The 21031-nt window shown below is 42.0% G+C and overlaps 3 protein-coding genes across 3 annotated transcripts; all 3 read right to left on the reverse strand.

The window, feature by feature from the left end:
- Window positions 1-2320: 2320 nt before the first annotated feature.
- Window positions 2321-4758, reverse strand: LOC129558167 (protocadherin alpha-10-like). The gene has a single exon (XM_055429032.2). It carries the CDS (start codon window positions 4756-4758, stop codon window positions 2326-2328), a length of 2433 nt encoding a protein of 810 aa, XP_055285007.2. The 3' UTR covers window positions 2321-2325.
- A 4678-nt stretch (window positions 4759-9436) lies between these two features.
- Window positions 9437-11872, reverse strand: LOC129558942 (protocadherin alpha-9-like). The gene has a single exon (XM_088839297.1). The coding sequence runs from the start codon at window positions 11870-11872 to the stop codon at window positions 9437-9439; it is 2436 nt and encodes an 811-aa protein (XP_088695423.1).
- Window positions 11873-12461: 589 nt separating this feature from the next.
- On the reverse strand, window positions 12462-20280 carry LOC129558168 (protocadherin alpha-7-like). The gene is made up of 2 exons (XM_088839298.1): window positions 17890-20280; window positions 12462-12467 (listed from the first exon to the last, which is right to left on the reverse strand). The coding sequence occupies exons 1-2, from the start codon at window positions 20278-20280 to the stop codon at window positions 12462-12464; spliced, it is 2397 nt and encodes a 798-aa protein (XP_088695424.1).
- Window positions 20281-21031: the final 751 nt, after the last annotated feature.

Here is a 21031-nt window from a genome sequence, read left to right on the forward strand (position 1 = left end):
GTATTTATCTTCGTCTCATTTAAAAGTTTTTTTCCAATTACTAAATCTGCCCAGGGCAAATGTCATCATTTCCATCCTGAAGGACAACTTAAATTTGTGTTATATCCACTGTTATTTGTAAAAATAATCTTTCTAATCCCCCCTAAAACCATACTGATCAGAAATCCAAATTGTATTTGTCACTTTGTTCATACCCATTTTATTCCAAAATTGGCTTAAGGAGACTAGGGTGTAAAGATCATTCTAAATATTATGTAATCACTCAATTTTGTTTTCCTCTTTTATCTCAAAATTTTCTTAAACAATGAAATTTGCATAATAATTATTCATAGATTGCAATAAACCTTATCAGTGTTGTCTTAGAAAAAATGTTTTAATCATTCTCAAGATTGATAAGGAGCCAACTATCCAATATTTGAAATCTTTCCAGGAAGAGGACAGTCATTTGGAAAATCCCATTTCTCTCCTTAAAAAAATTATAAGTGATTTTCCAAAGAAATCTCATATTTCATGAGATTTCTACATTATTATGAGCTACATATATTATGAGCTACAATATTTATTCTGAACACTTTATAAAATAGTGAGTCAATAATTACAAATCTATGACAAATATTTTGCATTCTAATTACTTCTTTTTATTAATTCTGGAAACAATAAATTCAAGACCAACTTATTTCCCTAAAAGACAGCAGGAAAATTTTTAGCATATAGGTGTGACTAAATTCAGAAAGAGATATGACAAGGAAATAAACCTCTGCATGTTTGCTGATAGAAATACTCCAGTTCCTATGGGAATGACTCCATGCTGAAGATGTGTTCCACTGTGCTTAAAGAGTTGCTTCATTGATTAAGAACATATGAAAGATAGCTTTTAAAGCTCCCACATTCCAAGGATATCATATAGCTGAATTACTACAGTATATTAATAAACCTGTGGGTTCTTCACTCATCTTGAAACAGGCTATCACAAATGCTAAGCCATTGAGAGCCAGGGATACTAATAATTTTTCTCATTTTAATGCCATCTAATACAAAGCATGTTAAACAGAGTTATAAAAGATGTTATAGTTTCAAAACAAATGGACTTTTTGGCAAGAATGCTAAAAGCAATCTTTGGGGATTTCCCTAGTGGTGGAAAGGTTAGGATTCAGTGCTTCCCCTGCAGCAGGTTCTTGTTCCATCCCTCCTAGAGAAATTAAGATCCCTCCCTCAAGCTGGATGGCTCCCAGGGGAAGAGGGTGAGAGTAATCCTTGACTCAGGAAATTTATATGACTTCATTCTAAAATGTCAGTCCTTCTGAATTGAATGAAAGAAACTGTCCACAAAGTTGTTAAAAATATTTATGTTGGGTTTCCCTGGTGGTTCAGTGGTAATGAATCTGCCTGCTAATATAGAAGATACGGGTTCCATCCCTGGTCTGGGAAGATTCCACATGCTGCCAAGCAACTAAGCCCATGCACCACAACTACTAAGCTCCAGAGCCCTGAAGTGGCAATTACTGAGCCCACATGCTTCAACTACTGAAGTCCATGAGCCCAAAAGCCTGTGCTTTGCAAAGGGAAGTCACTGCAATGAGAAACCCATGCACAGCAATTAGAGGGAAAGCCCTACTCACCGTAACTAGAGAAAGTCTACACAACAACCAAAACCCAGTACAACTACATATTTTAAAAAATAAAAAATATATTTATCTTAACAACACAGCCACTGGAAGATATTGTCACATTAAATTTTAAAATCAGTTTAAAAAAAGTAAAAAATGAAAAATATTTTGAGTCCAAAATACTTAATTCCATTGATTAGGACAAATTTATGAACTATCTCCCTGTCTACATGTAAACACTGAAGTTCAAGTATGCATTACAAGTTATGTTGCACTACACATATACGTTATTTAAGGAGCAAACCCCACATTTTTACCACTGAGAGAATTGGTCATAGCAGTCTTTTTGTTACTGCAATAGGGTCATTTCAAATGTCAGATTTAATAATAAAGTACTTTTCTTACAAATATTTGTAACATAAAAAGATACTGGTTTTTGGGAAAAACATCAAAACCTGCAATCTATACCAAATATTTGTACTGGAAAATATAAATGAATTCACTATACATGGCATTTACTAAAATTTGAAGTATAAATCAAAAGGTGATGCAGAGGGTACTGTAAACAAAATATAAAGTGAATTTTTAGAAAAAAAAACCAATATTACAAAACTTATTACAAGAAATGTTTGAGATATTTTATAGAAATAAACGTTCTTTAGACAAAAGATGAAGATACCGCAAGAAATATATTTAGGGGGAAAACGGGGTAAAATATTCACTCAGCAAAGCATGAAAATAAAAAGCAATAACCCACCTTGATAGAGTTGTCGCTGCCAATAGACTGTTCTTTCACTTCCACCTCTGGTTGCGAACACGGCGGAAGACTGGGACTGAAGGCGATGAGGTCGGTCTTGGGTGGCCCCTCCCCAGAGCACACCCTCTGCCGCCTCTCCTGAGAGTAAGACCAGCTCCCCACCGCGCTGGAGCACACCAGCCTGGGCTTCACCGGCCCGCACGCGCCCTCGCTGGGCGGCGCCGAGCACCGCAGCGCCGTGTACAGCAGCAGCGTGAGCACCAACAGGCTGGACACCGCGCAGATGGCGATGATCAGGTACACGTTCACATCCACGAACGCCGTCTCTGCGCCAGCTGCACCAGACAACGCCCGCGAAGAAGCCTTGGGCGCCTGGCCGCTGTCCTCCAGCGACAGCAGCACGGTGGCCGTGGCCGTCAGCGCCGGCTCGCCGTGGTCCTTCACCAGCACCAGCAGGCGCTGGCGCGGCGCGTCCGCCTCGTCCAGGGCGCGCGTCGTGCTGATCTCGCCGGTGTACAGCCCCACGCGGAACGGGCTGCGCGCGCCGCCCGCCGCCGGCTGCAGCTCGTACGACAGCCACGCGTTGTAGCCCGAGTCCGCGTCCACCGCGCGCACCTTCGCCACCACGTGGCCCGCGCCCACGGACCTCGACACCACCTGGCTCACCGCGCTCGGTCCTCCGCCCGGCCCGGGCGGCAGCAGCGCAGGCGCATTGTCGTTCTCGTCCAGCACGAACACCTGCAGCGTCACGTTGCTGCCCAGGGGCGGCACGCCCGCGTCGCGCGCGCTCACCTGGAACTGCAGCAGCTCCAGCTCCTCGTGGTCCAGCGGCTGCAGCGCGTACACCTTGCCGCTCTCCGCGTGCACCGACACGTAGCTCGACAGCGCGCGCTCGCCCACCCGCCGCTCCACCAGCGAGTAGGACACCAGCGCGTTCTCCTGCGCGTCCGCGTCCCGCGCTGACACGGTGAAGATGTGGCAGCCGGGCGGGTTGTTCTCCTTCACGAACACCGTGTACTCGTGCTGCGCGAACGCGGGCGCGTTGTCGTTCACGTCGGCCACCTCCACGGACACGCTGACCGTGGCCGACAGCGAAGGCGAGCCCCCATCTCTCGCTGTCACCACCACCTCATAGTTTGCCATGCTCTCCCGATCCAGTACTCTGTCCAACACGAGTGAATAGTAATTCTTGAAGGTGGATACTAGCTTGAAGGGGCTTTCAGGTGTTAGTGAGCAAGTCACCTGCCCGTTGGCGCCAGAGTCACGGTCGGACACGCTGATCAGGGATATGACAGTACCTACCTGAGCATCCTCTCGGACCGGGAGAGCCAAAGAAGTGACAACCACCTCAGGTGAATTATCATTTTCATCCAGGATTTCCACTAGGATGGTGCAGTGACCAACCATGGGTAGGTTTCCTTTATCTGTAACATCTACATGAATTTCGTAAGTGTTACTATCTTCGAAGTCAATGGCATCATTGATTCTTACTTCTCCTGTTCTTTCATTAATTAAAAATTTCCTTCTTATGGTGGATGGAACCAAAGAGCTAAATGAATATATTACTTCCTTGTTTATCCCTTCATCTGCATCAGAAGCATTTAGCCAAATGACTAATGTTTGGTTCGCTGAATTTTCATACATCTTAACTTCGTACACGGTTTGGTCAAATACAGGTGCATTGTCATTGGCATCTAACACCAGGATCAGCAGAGTAACAGATCCGGTAAGTTCAGGTTTGCCTCCATCAGTTGCTGTCAGTAACAACCGAAGCTGAGGGTTTTCTTCACGATCCAGCAGTTTGCTTAGAACAAGCACTGGTAATTTGCCTTTGTCCTTTTTGTTTATAATATCAAGACTGAAAAACTCATTTGAACTGAGTCCGTAAGTAAGTATTGCGTTCTCTCCAATATCCGCATCAGATGCGCCTTCTAGAGGAAATCGAGAGTCAAGCGGTTGAGATTCCAGAATTGAGAGCTTTTGTTCTGAGGTGGAGAAAACCGGCCGGTTGTCGTTAATGTCCTTCACTTCCACCTCCACATGGAATACCTGCAGCGGCCGGTCCACGATCACCTCCAGGTGGATGCTGCATTCCGCTCTCCGCCCGCACAGCTCCTCCCGGTCGATCCGAGAATTCACAAACAAAATGCCATTCTGCAGATTTACCTCCAGAAAGTCCCCGCGGCCTTTGGATGCAATCCGGAACAGGCGGGGCACGAGCTCCGCCAGCTCCAGCCCCAGGTCCTGAGCGATGCGACCCACGAAAGTGCCGTGTTTGGCCTCCTCCGAGACCGAGTAGTGGACCTGGCCGCTCCCAGCGTCCCAGGCTGCAACAAACAGAAAGGAGAGAAGCAGGCGCCAGGTGCTCAGACCGCTGGGTCTATAGACCAACATCATACCCTTCTTCCGTTTTACAAATCAATAACTGGGTCGTCTGGAACACACCCGCACGCTCCGAATTTTCCTATTCCATATCTTACATTCAATTTTATCGAAATGGCTGAGATCTCCGAATGCAGCTCTTTCCTAGTCCTTGAGAAACTGGATTATGAGTCTGTTCTGTAAAGCCATTTTTGTGGAAGACAGCGACATCCGGTGGCTTAATGTGTAAGTACAATTCCATGAGTTTAACAACTCATTCATATCTTTTCATTCTATTTTCACAAATTTGTATCTTTATGAACTTTCAAAGACACATTATGTTTCTTTTGTATATAATAATCATTGTCCATATTCAGTGCAGCATTTTCTTGAATGGAAAAGCACCCAGAAGTAATTCCTTCCAACCATGATTGTCATTAGCTAAATTTGAAGACAACTTTAATATTTGTATAATACTAAGTGTACTAGCATTTTGTTGGATAACGAATTTAACTCTCTTCAACTTCTAACACAATTCACTCTCTTCATCATTATTTTGATATTAAATAAACCTTATTCAGACACTAATTTCAATCATCAATTCTCTGTGAGATATTTGCAACTTCTAAATGCCAATCATCACTAGAATGCATACAGAAGGTCACAGACTTCAACATCAGAAATTCCTCTCTTCTTATTCCTAGTCTTCAACTTACTAGCTGTGTGACTTGGGAAAAATAATCTAACATCTCCATCTCAGTCTCCACCTTGATAACATTCATAGAAGATTAATAATAATATGGTGGTTGCATGAATTATGATATATTAAGTGACTAGGATAGTACTTTAAGGAAAGTGAGTGTTTCATAAATGGCAGTTATTCTCAGAGCTCACTTTAGCCACTTTGCTTTTGTAATGCTCAAGATCAAAATTGTCTCTTTGGGAACAATTGTTACCTATAGAATGGTGTCACCCTATAAAGCCTTTACTATCACTACTGCACAGGCTGAGCAGTGTTCCTATCTTTAAGGGAACAGAAAAGTGCTTTTATTGAGAAATTAGTTATAGAGGGGGAAGTTTCAGTTTTTTACACACATCTTACATGAGCAAAAAATCTTAATTATGGTTTAAAATAAAATAATTTTATACTTTGATTTCTACTTTCAGAGACAACTAATTTCATCTTTGTCATATTTATGTTTTTTCAAATACCCCAAATATAGAGTTTTGGCATTATTTAATAATTTTGTGTTTCAATAGTTTTTCATCATCTCTGGTAAAAATATTTTATCTCAAAATTCTTGTAATCAAATATTCAGTAACTGAAACTCTCAATTAATACAACTACTGCTGCTGCTGCTGCTGCTAAGTCACCCCAGTCGTGTCCGACTCTGTGTGACCCCATAGACGGAAGCCCACCAGGCTCCCCCGTCCCTGGGATTCTCCAGGCAAGAACACTGGAGTGGGTTGCCATTTCCTTCTCCAATGTGTGAAAGTGGAAAGTGAAAAGTGAAAGTGAAGTCGCTCAGTCCTGTCCGACCCTTAGCGACCCCACGGACTGCAGCCTACCAGGCTCCTCCATCCATGGGATTTTCTAGGCAAGAGTACTGGAGTGGCTTGCCATTGCCTTCTCCAAATACAACTACACTAATGATAAAACCTGAAGTTTCTCCTTTTCCAAAAAGGAATACTTAGGAGTTTTGTCTGATCCAAAGGATAATTTCTTTAATTATGTTTTTATTTTTAAAATAAATAAAAAAAGAAAGAAATTATTTTGAACTCTTACAGTTATTAAGAGCTGGAAAATAGAATATTTGTGAATAGGAAAATTTATAGGAATGTAGGTCAGTTAACTCACTGATGTTTGTATGCTGCTAAATTCTGATTTTAGGTCCTATATTCCTCTAGAATGATTCATGTGTCAAAGTCTATTCAAATCTTGATTTTAAGAGTTACTTTTCTTAAAAAACATAATCAAAATTTAAATGAGTTCATCTATCCATCCATAATAGCAAGGTTCAGTGTGAGCTGTCAATACTATCTGGAGTCTAAAAATAAGTTTATCATTGATTAATCATCTCAACACAAGATAATGATATAAGGTAAATTCTATTGCTGTTAATGAGAATTTTTGAACCAATTAATAGCATAAATGTCCCAATATAAATCTCCAATAATGAATAAAAAGTAGTATAGTTAAGTTACATCTTATCAAATAATAAGAACTTACTTTCCCAAGCAACTCATTAGAGCTATTGCATCTAAAACTTCAGTTGGATAAGAGTTACCTGGAATGCTTGTTAAAATACAAATTTTACTGCTAACTTCAGAAATTTGAGGTGATGTCTGGGAACCAGAATGTTCAGTTTTGAGGATAGGCTGACCACAGACCCCAGTCTGCCTGGATACCCTCTATGTTTGTCTGCATTCTTGTATAAATCTGTATTGTGCCCCTTTCACTCTCAAAAGTGTCTAAATGTCATAACTTTAGTTAGCCCTATCTTGACACTACAATTCAGGGACTGGCATAGGGGAGCTTCATTGTTGGTCTCATGATTCTGGCTTAAAGTGAAGAATGTTATCTACAGATAAATAGAGGGGTAGTTACTAGGCAGGCGAAACAGTGAAGTGTCTTCCAAGCTCTCACCTCTCTGTTTTGGACTTTCCCCCTGTTTTGGAACTTCCCAGTTCCCTGAATTACACTGCACTCATGCTTCCTGATGACCCAAAAAATAAATTACTAAGGTGTTTACTGATTTGAAAATTTGCACACAATGATAACCCATGTTCTGGGAGAGAATAAAGATTAGTATAAGGGACTAAATTACTAATTATCCTGATACAATTAAAAATGATAAAGAATAAAATGTATAATTATAGAAGATGTAATAAGTACTTAATGAGTAATACTAGGTCTCAGATACTAAAAGAGTGGTGGGAATTGGGGGGAAAGCAAATGACATTTCTAGTATCCCTCAATTCATATAACATAATCAAATACCTGGACTCACATACAGGTGGCATATGGAAACTGAAAAGTGCAGACACTAATAATTGAAAGTATAAGTCTAGATTTAAAGTGAGTTATGCCAATAGACACAGGTTTCATGACAGTTCAGAAAATACTCACGTTCTGAAATAAACAGAATGGAAAAAAGTAGATTGCTTTGTAGCATATACCAACTGTGTTCTTTGAAAACAAGAAAAGCACTGAAATGTTTTAAGAGATTTTTACAAGCACATTTATGGTTATATGGTAGCTCTACTCTCAAAGCCATTCTGATTTTGCTCTGCTGAGTTTTTAATTAATAAGTACTTTGTAAAACACCTGAAACAATAAAGAATAAAATCCCTGAGTAGAAATACAAGGTGCATTACAAAAATACAATGCAAGAATAAAGGAAGTTTTTAAAATATAAATTTTAAAAAATGAACGTTCAAGACTAGAGTGTGGAGAACCACCAATTTGAAACTCACAAGCCACAATCCAAGAAATGTAAGTTTAACATGTAATAAATTTAAAGGTGTACAACCTCATCTACAGATTTCTTTCTTTCGGACTATTGAGAGAAGAAAAATCCTCTTGTAAACTGCTTAAGTTCAATACAGTTAATTTCAAGAGAATTCAAAGTGCAGAATGTAGATATATTTTTAAAGCTTGAGCATTATTATATCACTAACAGAAAAAAATTTAAAAGGAGAAAGTTTTCTTGAGGAAAGAGAGTACTTTTCAGGAAGTATTTTCAATATCAGCTAAAACATGAATTTCAGTAAATTTTCTAAGTGGTAGAAAAGATTCTTAACCAACATTTCCTTGTGAACTACATTGTCAGACAATGTAAAAAAAAATTTTTTTTGAAACGAGGGAATGAGTTATATTTGAAACACTTATATTCAAAATGAGATTCCTAAAGTAAATCATCTCTTTTCTAGGTATAGAAGAAGTTGCTCCTTGAAGTTAGACGCTAATTAGTGCTGACCATCATGTCTCCAAAAAGGCAGACAACTACAAAGTTAATAAGGTCACAGTTACTCATATACCTGCTATAGTAAAGTAAAAGTAAAGTTGCCCAGTCGTGTCTGACTCTGCGACCCCATGGATTGCAGCCTACCAGGCTCCTCTGTCCATGGGACTTTCCAGGCAAGAGTCCTAGAGTGGGTTGCCATTTCCTTCTCCAGGGGATTTTCCTGACCGAGGGATTTTCCAGGCAAGGGTACTAGAGTGGATTGCCATTTACTTCTCCAGGGGATCTTCCCGACCCAGGGATCGGGCCGGGTCTCCAGCATTGCAGACAGGCGCTTTACCTTCTGAGCCACCAAGGAAGCCCACTCACCACACCTGCTATGGTGTTGCTTAAAAACAAAAGAATTAAAACTACAGTACCATGCGTAGATTAGAATGGTGTTGCCATTTACTTAAAAGTGTAACGAATAAATTTGTTTACACCTAAAAGTTTTCAGCTAAAGTGGCAACAATGGATCAGGAATTCAATATCACTCCCAGAACAGGTTCTAAATAAAATGAATTCAGTACCAATAAATATCTGTTTAATGCATGGTTTATAATAATTCCCTATTGAAGTACAAAAAAGAACTCAAAAAAAAAAAAAAGGTACTCACTTTCTGCAAATAAATTTAAACATCCTGGCAGAAATAGGATAAATGGATGAAAACCATTCTAATATACCTTAATAGATAATTAAGATATTTTTCAAGACGGAATACAAAAATGAACAAATAAAATATTGGAAAAACCCACCTTACCAGAGGAGTCCAAAGAAGCCTGTGGATCGTTGGCTACAGATCCAGGACACTGAGGTAGGCTGGGGCTGAAGGCCATGAGGTCGGTCTTGGGCGGCCCCTCCCCAGAGCACACCCTCTGCCGCCTCTCCTGAGAGTAAGACCAGCTCCCCACCGCGCTGGAGCACACCAGCCTGGGCTTCACCGGCCCGCACGCGCCCTCGCTGGGCGGCGCCGAGCACCGCAGCGCCGTGTACAGCAGCAGCGTGAGCACCAACAGGCTGGACACCGCGCAGATGGCGATGATCAGGTACACGTTCACATCCACGAACGCCGTCTCTGCGCCAGCTGCACCAGACAACGCCCGCGAAGAAGCCTTGGGCGCCTGGCCGCTGTCCTCCAGCGACAGCAGCACGGTGGCCGTGGCCGTCAGCGCCGGCTCGCCGTGGTCCTTCACCAGCACCAGCAGGCGCTGGCGCGGCGCGTCCGCCTCGTCCAGGGCGCGCGTCGTGCTGATCTCGCCGGTGTACAGCCCCACGCGGAACGGGCTGCGCGCGCCGCCCGCCGCCGGCTGCAGCTCGTACGACAGCCACGCGTTGTAGCCCGAGTCCGCGTCCACCGCGCGCACCTTCGCCACCACGTGGCCCGCGCCCACGGACCTCGACACCACCTGGCTCACCGCGCTCGGTCCTCCGCCCGGCCCGGGCGGCAGCAGCGCAGGCGCGTTGTCGTTCTCGTCCAGCACGAACACCTGCAGCGTCACGTTGCTGCCCAGGGGCGGCACGCCCGCGTCGCGCGCGCTCACCTGGAACTGCAGCAGCTCCAGCTCCTCGTGGTCCAGCGGCTGCAGCGCGTACACCTTGCCGCTCTCCGCGTGCACCGACACGTAGCTCGACAGCGCGCGCTCGCCCACCCGCCGCTCCACCAGCGAGTAGGACACCAGCGCGTTCTCCTGCGCGTCCGCGTCCCGCGCCGACACGGTGAAGATGTGGCAGCCGGGCGGGTTGTTCTCCTTCACGAACACCGTGTACTCGTGCTGCGCGAACGCGGGCGCGTTGTCGTTCACGTCGGCCACCTCCACGGACACGCTGGCGGTGGCCGACAGCGGAGGCGAGCCCCCATCCCTCGCAGTCACCACTACTTCGTAGTTCGCTACGCTCTCACGATCCAAGGCACTATCCAGGACCAGCGAATAGTAATTTTTGAAGGTGGACACTAGCTTGAAGGGGACGTGAGGCGTCAGAGAACAAGTCACCTGTCCATTTTCACCTTCATCTCCGTCAATCACACTGATTAGGGCGATGATTGTCCCCAGCTGTGCGTCCTCTTTGACGGGGAGCCAAAGAGTTTTGATAGTCAACTTAGGAGCATTGTCATTAGCATCCAAAACTTCCACAAGAACTGTACAGTGACCAGTCAGAGATGGATAGCCTTTATCAGTCGCCTCTACTCGTATTTTGTAGGTTTTTCTTTCTTCAAAATCGATGTGTCCTGTAACTGTAATTTCCCCACTTACAGGGTTTATGTAGAATTTAAATTTTATATCAGGAGAAGAGTCACTAGAGAATGAGTAAATAATATCCGCATTCAAGCCTTCGTCTAAATCTGAGGCGTTAAGTTTAATTACCAGCGTTCCATTAGGGACGTTTTCTGCTAATTGCACAGCATAGAGTGTTCTGTCAAAAACTGGAGCGTTGTCATTGGCGTCTAGCACGTTGATGAGTAACTGAACGGTGCCAGTCAGCTCAGGTTTGCCTCTGTCAGTGGCCGTGAGCACTAAATGAAGTTCCGGAGATTCTTCCCTGTCTAAAGGTTTGCGTAATACAAGACTGAGAGGTTTTACCTGTTGGTCGGTGGTTGGTACGTCGAGAGAGAAATACTCACTGGAGCTCAGCCTGTAAGTCAACAGAGAGTTCTCCCCGATATCTGCGTCGGCGGCGCCCTCTAGTGGAATGCGAGAGTCAAGCGGCCTGGATTCAGCGATAAACAGATTCTTTTGTGTCCCCTGGAACACAGGAGGATTGTCGTTAATGTCCTTCACCTCCACCTCCACATGGAACACCTGCAGCGGCCGATCCACGATCACCTCCAGGTGGATGCTGCACTCCGCGCTCCGCCCGCACAGCTCCTCCCGGTCGATCCGAGAATTGACAAACAATATGCCATTCTGCAGATTTACCTCCAGAAGGTCCCCAAGACCTTTTGAATCCAACTGGAACAAGCGGGGCACCAGCTCTTGCAGCTCTAGCCTTAGGTCCTGGGCGATGTGGCCCACGAAGGTGCCGTGTTTGGCCTCCTCCATAACTGAATAACGAACCTGGCCACTCCCTGTCTCCCAGGCTGCGAGGGTGACAAAGAGTAGTAGTAGATTCCGGTTCCCTTGGTTGCCTTGACTTGTGCACAGCATTTCAAATAGTCGAGTTTATTTCTTCTTAGAGAAAAATTTCTCAATATTAAGGGAAATCTACTGATTCCGCCAGTTCCATCCTTCTGTGTTGGTCATTGTTCTGCACTAGGAACCTATGAAAGACTCGAGCATCTTTCCTAAGCCTCAAAGATGGCTGCCGCCTTGAATCAGAGAATTTCTCGGCGGAGAGTGACATCACGTGGCCCAAAAAGTAAGTACAGACTCCATGGCTGAACATTTTACCTTATCCTGAGAAATTTTTCTTCCTTCTCTGAATTTTTTCTTAATCCTTAATGAAATAGAGAACACTGTGTCTTGTTGGAGGCATTCTATCAAACTAAGTACCTCTAAAAGTTTAGTATAAACCAAAATTGTGAACTTTTGTCACCTGATAAAACATTCCACACAATTTTAAAATAATCACAGAAATGAAGTAACAATAAAAATGATCAGATAAACAACCAGGAATTTTAAAGTGGAAGATTCTTTCATCCTGTAATTCAGGATCTTCCAGATTTATAGATTTAGAGTTTTGGCTATAAGATTTTGGTGACTATTTCCGGGGTCTATGGTTGAGAAAGAAACTCTCTTATGTCTGAAAAAATAATTTAGGAAATTGAGAAATTAACTGGGTATTTTCTTAAGTAATTTTATGAATTGAATGCATGTAAAATAAGAACAGAATTTCCTTTACTATATTGTGTATCAAGATACTATTCTATATTTTTATTAGAAATTATATATCTTGTTTCCAGAAATGTGTTATGTACCTATATCTATATAGTTCAATTTTTCCAAGCCTTAATATTTATGAATATCTTTTTAAAAAATCACCAACGTAGTTTATATTCTGTATTTTCATAATATATTTTAATTTCATTATTGTTCATCTTTGGTACTTAGGCCAGTTTCCGGTTTTGAAGCTATGCTTGGGATTCTTCCTTCTAAGTATTTACTTAAAAAGGAAAGTCCACTTGTGAATTCTACTCTCATTTCAAACAGCAAATAGATTACTCACATCTAGATTTCAGTGCTTCTCAAGAGTAAAGGCATAAGTCAACTATACTCGAATATAAAATTTTTAAAAAATTTAATTGGTAGAGGGAAAATTATCAGTTTATGGTGCCCCTGATGCTTCTATGTGTCATCTTTTCTTTCATATTCCTACAGCAACCTAAGAAACATCTTTACCTAATGCTGTTATCCTTGATTACTGCAGTAGCTTCCTAGATTTTCTTCTATCCAAACTTTTGAAATACAATGTTGACTTCTTTGCTTAAAATCTTTTGCTAGCTCCCAACTAACTTCTGAAGAATCCAAATTTCTTAATCTACTACTCAAAGTGACTTAATCTAGTACTCAAAATTAAGAGATATTTTCATATCACTTTTTCTTCTTTATTTTATGTGAACCATATGTTTTCATCAAAATGGATTATTCCATGTTTCCAGTCAATTGAGGCCTGTGGGTGTCTTCAAGTTTGCTTAATTTTCTCCTTCACAGAAGTGTTCAGGGGAAATTTACTCATTTGAAAACACCGTGACCCTTCCAAGTGTTCCTTTAAAAATAAAAACAAGGAATGATTGTCTTTCAACTGCAGCCCCACTTTTATGCTGCTACTGCTGCTAAGTCACTTCAGTCGCGTCCGACTCTGTGTGACCCCATAGACGGAAGCCCACCAGGCTCCCCCGTCCCTGGGATTCTCCAGGCAAGAACACTGGAGTGGGTTGCCATTTCCTTCTCCAATGTGTGAAAGTGAAAAGTGAAAGTGAAGTCGCTCAGTTGTGTCTGACCCTTAGCGACCCCACGGACTGCAGCCTACCAGGCTCCTCCATCCATGGGATTTTCCAGGCAATAGTACTGGAGTGGCTTGCCATTGCCTTCTCCGCCCACTTTTATACCTGTTTTAATATCTTCTTTTAACTTGTATGACTCATGTGTTTTTTACCTCAAGTTTTTCAAAGTCAGAGGCTGGGTTTTCATAATTCAGTGGTTTCTGGCATGCTGACATGGTCTTGGAATCTTCTAAAGATCTATTAATGTTTAATGAAGATAAATGGCTATATTTTTAAAGTTATTCCATAGCACTCTATATATATATGGCTTACTTTCTTAGTAGGAAGTAAGTACTACTAATTTTTAAATTGTCAGTAAGACATATTGTGTATTTCTTTTTAAGGAAAAGGAAACACTACTAATGGAAAAGAACAAAAATTTCAAACATGTTCTCAGCCTTCTGATTTGAAGCAACTTATAAGCATGGAAAAATACATCACTGTCCACATAAGATAGTCTAGACTTTCCCTAAGGAGGCTTTATCTAAATAACTTTCTAGATCCAAAAAGATTTTTTATACCCAGAGTGCTAATTGGACTTTCCAAAACCTGTAACAACTGACTTTTAGATGAATTTTTTATTCTACCCCAAAGAATTCAAAGCATTGAGACATTCTAGGTTAATCTGAAAATAACTTCACAAAAGATGATTTTTGCATAAGAGTAATATGGAAGGTCATAATAACTTCCAAATATTTTAGTTTTTCCATTTCCAAATATGAACTCCTTATACTCTTTTGAATAATAGTAATTAAATTTTCTTATGCACATAGTACTTGCCATAGTTTTATAAACAATTTTATACATATTTACTTATTTGATACAAAAATTCTGTGCAATTGAACTCATTCATCATTCATAGGATGTGAAGCCAAGGAATTGAAATAACAGATGCTTTAACAAACATTATATGAAGAAAAATTCATAGAGATGAAATTTTGATACAGGATGCTTCAGGGTTCACAGTATTTAATAACTGAGCTCTGGTGCCTTTCAGTTTAAGAAATATTTAATAGCTAAAAGCTTTGCATTGATAAAATAGTGAAAAGTATTAAAATACAGATGTAGATTTTGACTCCCTCTTTGTAGCAGGCATACTTCCAAGTTGAAATTCAAATACCAATTAGAGAGTTGAAGGAACACAGAACTAAAATGATTGAAATTATGAGGGCTGTTAAGTAAATGGTAGGTGGTGGAAACAGTCTTTTTTTCTAATTAAGGGATTTAAAAAAAATAAACAGGAGGAGAATTGAGTGATTAAAGTTATACCTGAGAATCAAATAAGCATGGAATAGGAAATCTAAGAGTTAAAACTTCATATTTGATTCAAGCAGTACAATAAAAATAAGCATATATAACAATACACAGTCATTTAAGTTGAAGACTAAAATTATTCCTTTTATGTCATGTACTTTTAATAACCAAATATAGGCAGTGATGGCATTGTAAGAAATATAAAATAAACTGCAAGATAACACTGATTTCAGATTACTTACAATTGATAAAAGGAAATAGCATAGATCACAAATTATTATATTGCTGATTATTATATTATATATAATAATATATAATATAACATATATATTATTATATAATATAATATATATTATATTGCTAACTGATAATAAGATGAAGAAATATGTTAATAACAAATTATAAGAACTGAGAATACCAGAAACCCTTCATTCTATTCCATTAAATTCCACCATTTTCTCCAAAGGAAGATGCTCAAAATCTATGGCTGTCTGATTAACATCAAGGCAGGTAAAAGAGTTATAAGAAAAAATATTTTAAAAAGACAAGAAGAAGCAAAATAATGAAAACATGAAATGGCAAACTAATAAACTTTCTTGGGCTTTCAAAATTTTCCTCTATAACACTAAAAATCTTTACTTGAATTAATGGGTCCTAACATCTGGAGAAGGAAATGGCAACCCACTCCAGTGTTCTTGCCCAGAGAATCACAGGGTGGGGAGAGCCTGGTGGGCTTCCGTCTATGGGGTCACACAGAGTCGGACACGACTGAAGTGACTTAGCAGCAGCAACATCTGCATATTCTATGTAATGAAAATTTATAAATTTATCAGTTGGTCACCAAGAATGGCATTAATACATACTTCTTCTATTCAAAATATTTTTCTAAGTCAAATATAAAATAAAAATCAATGCAAAATATTTCCCACACTACTCCAACTCATCTACAAAGGGCTGATGGTATTTTATTCAATATTAATAACTAGAGTTAAGTAGATTTTTATCAGTCTAAAACCAATTATTTACTATACTTACATCCTCAAAACACATTAAATGATTGACATGACAAAAGTTATCTGATAATAAAGTATATATCTTGAAATAGTAAAATGATCTATTTGATATTGTATTAAGAGGATATTGCATTGTGAGTTTTTTGTGTATTTTCTCTTAGGGTTTTTTTTTCTTTGTTTGGCTGAGTAGTTTGCAGAATCTTATCCCACTATTAGGGATAGACAGACTTGGGTCTCCAGTAGTGAAAGCACTGAGTTCTGAACACTGGACCTCCAAGGAATAACCTGATAGTTCCTATTTTTATTATTCCTGTTTTTATTACCTATTTTTATAATTTCTGGTCTATAATAAATATAGGATGAAAACATTGAAATTTTGAGAAGAAATTATTATTCTTTATAACTAAACTCAGGTATGCAGACGACGCTACTCTAATGACAGAAAGCAAAGAGGAACTAAAGAACCTCTTGATGAGGGTGAAAGTGGAGAGTGAAAAGGCTGGCTTAAAACTCAACATTCAAAAAACTAAGATCATGGCATCCTGTTCTATCACTTCATGGCAAATAGCCATGTGGAAATAGTGACGGATTTTATTTTCTTGGGCTCCAAAATCACCATTGATGGTGACTGCAGCCATTAAACTAAAAGACGCTAGCTCCTTGAAAGGACAAGCTAGACAGTGTATTAAAAAGCACCTTTGTTGACTTTGCCAACAAAGGTCCAGATAATCAAAGCTATGGTTTTCTCAGTAGTCATGTAGGCATGTGAGAGTTGGACCATGAAGAAGGCTGAATGTGAAAGAATTGATGCTTACGAATTATGCTGCTACAGAAGACTCTTGAGAATCCCTTAGACAGCAAGGTGATCAAAACAGTCAATCCTAAAAGAAATAAACTCTGAATATTCATTGGAAGGACTGATGTTGAAGCTCCAATATTTGGGCACTTCACGCAAAGAGCCAAAGAGCTGACTCATTAGAAAAGACTCTGATGCTGGGAAAGATTTAGGGCAAGAGGAGAAAGGGACAACGAAGTATGAGAGGGTTGGATAGCATCACTGACTCAATGGACATGAGTTAGAGCAAACTCCCAGAGATAATGAAGGACAGGGAAGCCTGGTGTGTTGCAATTCATGAGGTTGCAGAGTTGCACATGACTTAGCAACTGGAAAACAACATCATAACTAAACTGCTTAATATACCAATAGAGAAACTCTATATAAATACAGGCTTCCCTGGTTGCTCAGTAAAGAATAACTTGGACAGTAAAGAATAACTCCAAATATGGGAGACCCAGGTTGAAAACAGTACATATAAAGTTGTAGATATATCTGTATATCTATATACCAACAGTAAGAAAGAGAAGAAAATGAAATGTATGGACTCTGATCTTAAGTGAGTAAATTAAAACTAATCACCAAACAATACTTCAATATTATAAAAACATACCATGTGAAGGTTAAAAAGTAGACACAATATGTAATCATGAAAAATAAATGTTATGTGGAGGAATACATATACACTGGATGTTCTTAGTGTTCATAAAGTGAGGTATTACAAAGGATAAAATCATACACATTAAGAAATTCATTCAAGGAAAAATTTAATTTGACCAGAAATCTAACTTGGGGAAATAGTTAATAATGTCTGATAGCACTGAGAAATTGCAACTAAATTCACTATATACACGTATATAAAATTATCATCTTTTACACCTTATGGGGAATGTTATACAACAACTATTTCTCAATAAATCTGAGGAAACTAACGATTAATTGTGGATAAAACACAATAATGTTTGAATATAGAACTGTGAAATTTGCAATACATTTAAAAAAGAAAACATATAAAACAGTTTTAAAGTAATTATGAAATTGCGTTGTAAATAATTATAATATAAATAAAAATAGACTTACTTCCGTGCAATGATCAACATTTAAGTCTTCTTGTTTGCCTATGGCTTCAGCAACAGGGAACGGAGGCAGGCTGGGGCTGAAGGCCATGAGGTCGGTCTTGGGCGGCCCCTCCCCAGAGCACACCCTCTGCCGCCTCTCCCGAGAGAAAGACCAGTTCTCCACCGCGCTGGAGCACACCAGCCTGGGCTTCACCGGCCCGCACGCGCCCTCGCTGGGCGGCGCCGAGCACCGCAGCGCCGTGTACAGCAGCAGCGTGAGCACCAACAGGCTGGACACCGCGCAGATGGCGATGATCAGGTACACGTTCACATCCACGAACGCCGTCTCTGCGCCAGCTGCACCAGACAACGCCCGCGAAGAGGCCTTGGGCGCCTGGCCGCTGTCCTCCAGCGACAGCAGCACGGTGGCCGTGGCCGTCAGCGCCGGCTCGCCGTGGTCCTTCACCAGCACCAGCAGGCGCTGGCGCGGCGCGTCCGCCTCGTCCAGGGCGCGCGTCGTGCTGATCTCGCCGGTGTACAGCCCCACGCGGAACGGGCTGCGCGCGCCGCCCGCCGCCGGCTGCAGCTCGTACGACAGCCACGCGTTGTAGCCCGAGTCCGCGTCCACCGCGCGCACCTTCGCCACCACGTGGCCCGCGCCCACGGACCTCGACACCACCTGGCTCACCGCGCTCGGTCCTCCGCCCGGCCCGGGCGGCAGCAGCGCAGGCGCGTTGTCGTTCTCGTCCAGCACGAACACCTGCAGCGTCACGTTGCTGCCCAGGGGCGGCACGCCCGCGTCGCGCGCGCTCACCTGGAACTGCAGCAGCTCCAGCTCCTCGTGGTCCAGCGGCTGCAGCGCGTACACCTTGCCGCTCTCCGCGTGCACCGACACGTAGCTCGACAGCGCGCGCTCGCCCACCCGCCGCTCCACCAGCGAGTAGGACACCAGCGCGTTCTCCTGCGCGTCCGCGTCCCGCGCCGACACGGTGAAGATGTGGCAGCCGGGCGGGTTGTTCTCCTTCACGAACACCGTGTACTCGTGCTGCGCGAACGCGGGCGCGTTGTCGTTCACGTCGGCCACCTCCACGGACACGCTGGCGGTGGCTGACAGCGGAGGCGAGCCCCCGTCCCTCGCGGTCACCACCACCTCATAGTTCGCCACGCTCTCACGATCCAAGGCACTATCCAGGACCAGCGAATAGTAATTTTTGAAGGTGGACACTAGCTTGAAGGGGACGTGAGGCGTCAGAGAACAGGTCACCTGTCCATTTGCTCCAGTATCTCGGTCAGACACGTTAATCAAGGTGATGACTCTGCCTGGCTGAGCATTCTCTGAGATAGGAAGGGACAGGGAAGTGACAGTCAACACTGGAGGATTGTCATTAGCGTCCAAAACTTCCACAAGAACTGTACAGTGACCAGTCAGTGGTAGGTAGCCTTTATCAGTCGCCTCTACTCGTATTTTGTAGGTTTTTCTTTCTTCAAAATCGATGTGTCCTGTAACTGTAATTTCCCCACTTACAGGGTTTATGTAGAATTTAAATTTTATATCAGGAGAAGAGTCACTAGAGAATGAGTAAATAATATCCGCATTCAAGCCTTCGTCTAAATCTGAGGCGTTAAGTTTAATTACCAGCGTTCCATTAGGGACGTTTTCTGCTAATTGCACAGCATAGAGTGTTCTGTCAAAAACTGGAGCGTTGTCATTGGCGTCTAGCACGTTGATGAGTAACTGAACGGTGCCAGTCAGCTCAGGTTTGCCTCTGTCAGTGGCCGTGAGCACTAAATGGAGTTCCGGAGATTCTTCCCTGTCTAAAGGTTTGCGTAATACAAGACTGAGAGGTTTTACCTGTTGGTCGGTGGTTGGTACGTCCAGAGAGAAATACTCACTGGAGCTCAGCCTGTAAGTCAACAGAGCGTTCTCCCCGATATCTGCGTCGGAGGCGCCCTCTAGTGGAAACCGAGAATCAAGCGGCCTGGATTCAGCGATAAACAGATTCTTTTGTGTCCCCTGGAACACAGGAGGATTGTCGTTAATGTCCTTCACCTCCACCTCCACATGGAACACCTGCAGCGGCCGATCCAGGATCACCTCCAGGTGGATGCTGCACTCCGCGCTTCGCCCGCACAGCTCCTCCCGGTCGATCCGAGAATTCACAAACAATATGCCATTCTGCAGATTTACCTCCAGAAGGTCCCCGAGGTCTTTGGACGCCACCCGAAACAGGCGCGGCACCAGCTCCTCCAGCTCCAGTCCCAGGTCCTGGGCGATTCGGCCCACGAAGGTGCCGTGTCTGGCCTCTTCCAAGACAGAGTAGCGGACCTGGCCACTTGCTGTCTTCCAGATCGAGAGAATTATAAATAATAGCAATAGCTGCCGGTTCCCCAAATCGCCTAGATTTGAGTACATCTCAAATTATTGGGATTTTCTTCCAATCAGTGTATCTTGTTCCAAAATTTAGAGGAATCTTCTTATCCCCTCTTTATTTTCATGATGTGTTCGCCATTGTTCTACCTCCGAATGGAAAGAGTGGAGACTCTTTCCAATGTGACTTAATTCTGTCTTGAATTGAGAGAATTTCACAGTAAAGAGCGACATCATGTGGCCCAAACAGTAAGTACGAATTAAAACATCAGCTTTGTATTATTAGGACACGAGGTTTTATTTCAACCTCTGAATTTTTCTTTATTTATCTTAAAGTGTAGGACCATATTTCTCATGCTTGCTTAAGGCTTTATTAGGAGATTTATGTGCCTAATATTTAATATGACCATAATTGTGGCTTCCTCACACCTTGACAATATGTTCTTTACAAAACGTTTAAAATTAGGATAAAAATATTAGTGACAAATTGAATTATGTTAGCAATACTAAATTTTAAAATCCTTAGTTCACAGTTCAGAAAATTCAATTTTCTTATATTTATTTTAAGAAAATTCCTGGTCTGTCTAGGGACCCAGCATCTCAAGAATCTAATGGAAGAAAAACTTAGAAAGGTTGTTTGTTTGGGGAAGCAACAAATAGAAGGAAATGATCCACATTCTTTTCTTAAGAAAGCAGACTTTAACCAAGCTTGGGGTGGTTTATTCTTTTTACTTCTACTTAACAGAGTGAGGTGGGGTTTTTTTTTAATATTTCACCCCCATGTTCCCAATGCAAG

Source organism: Moschus berezovskii, chromosome 8 (assembly GCF_049115385.1).
Source record: "Moschus berezovskii isolate FMDL1 chromosome 8, NW_MosBer_1.0, whole genome shotgun sequence".
NCBI lineage: Eukaryota > Metazoa > Chordata > Mammalia > Artiodactyla > Moschidae > Moschus > Moschus berezovskii.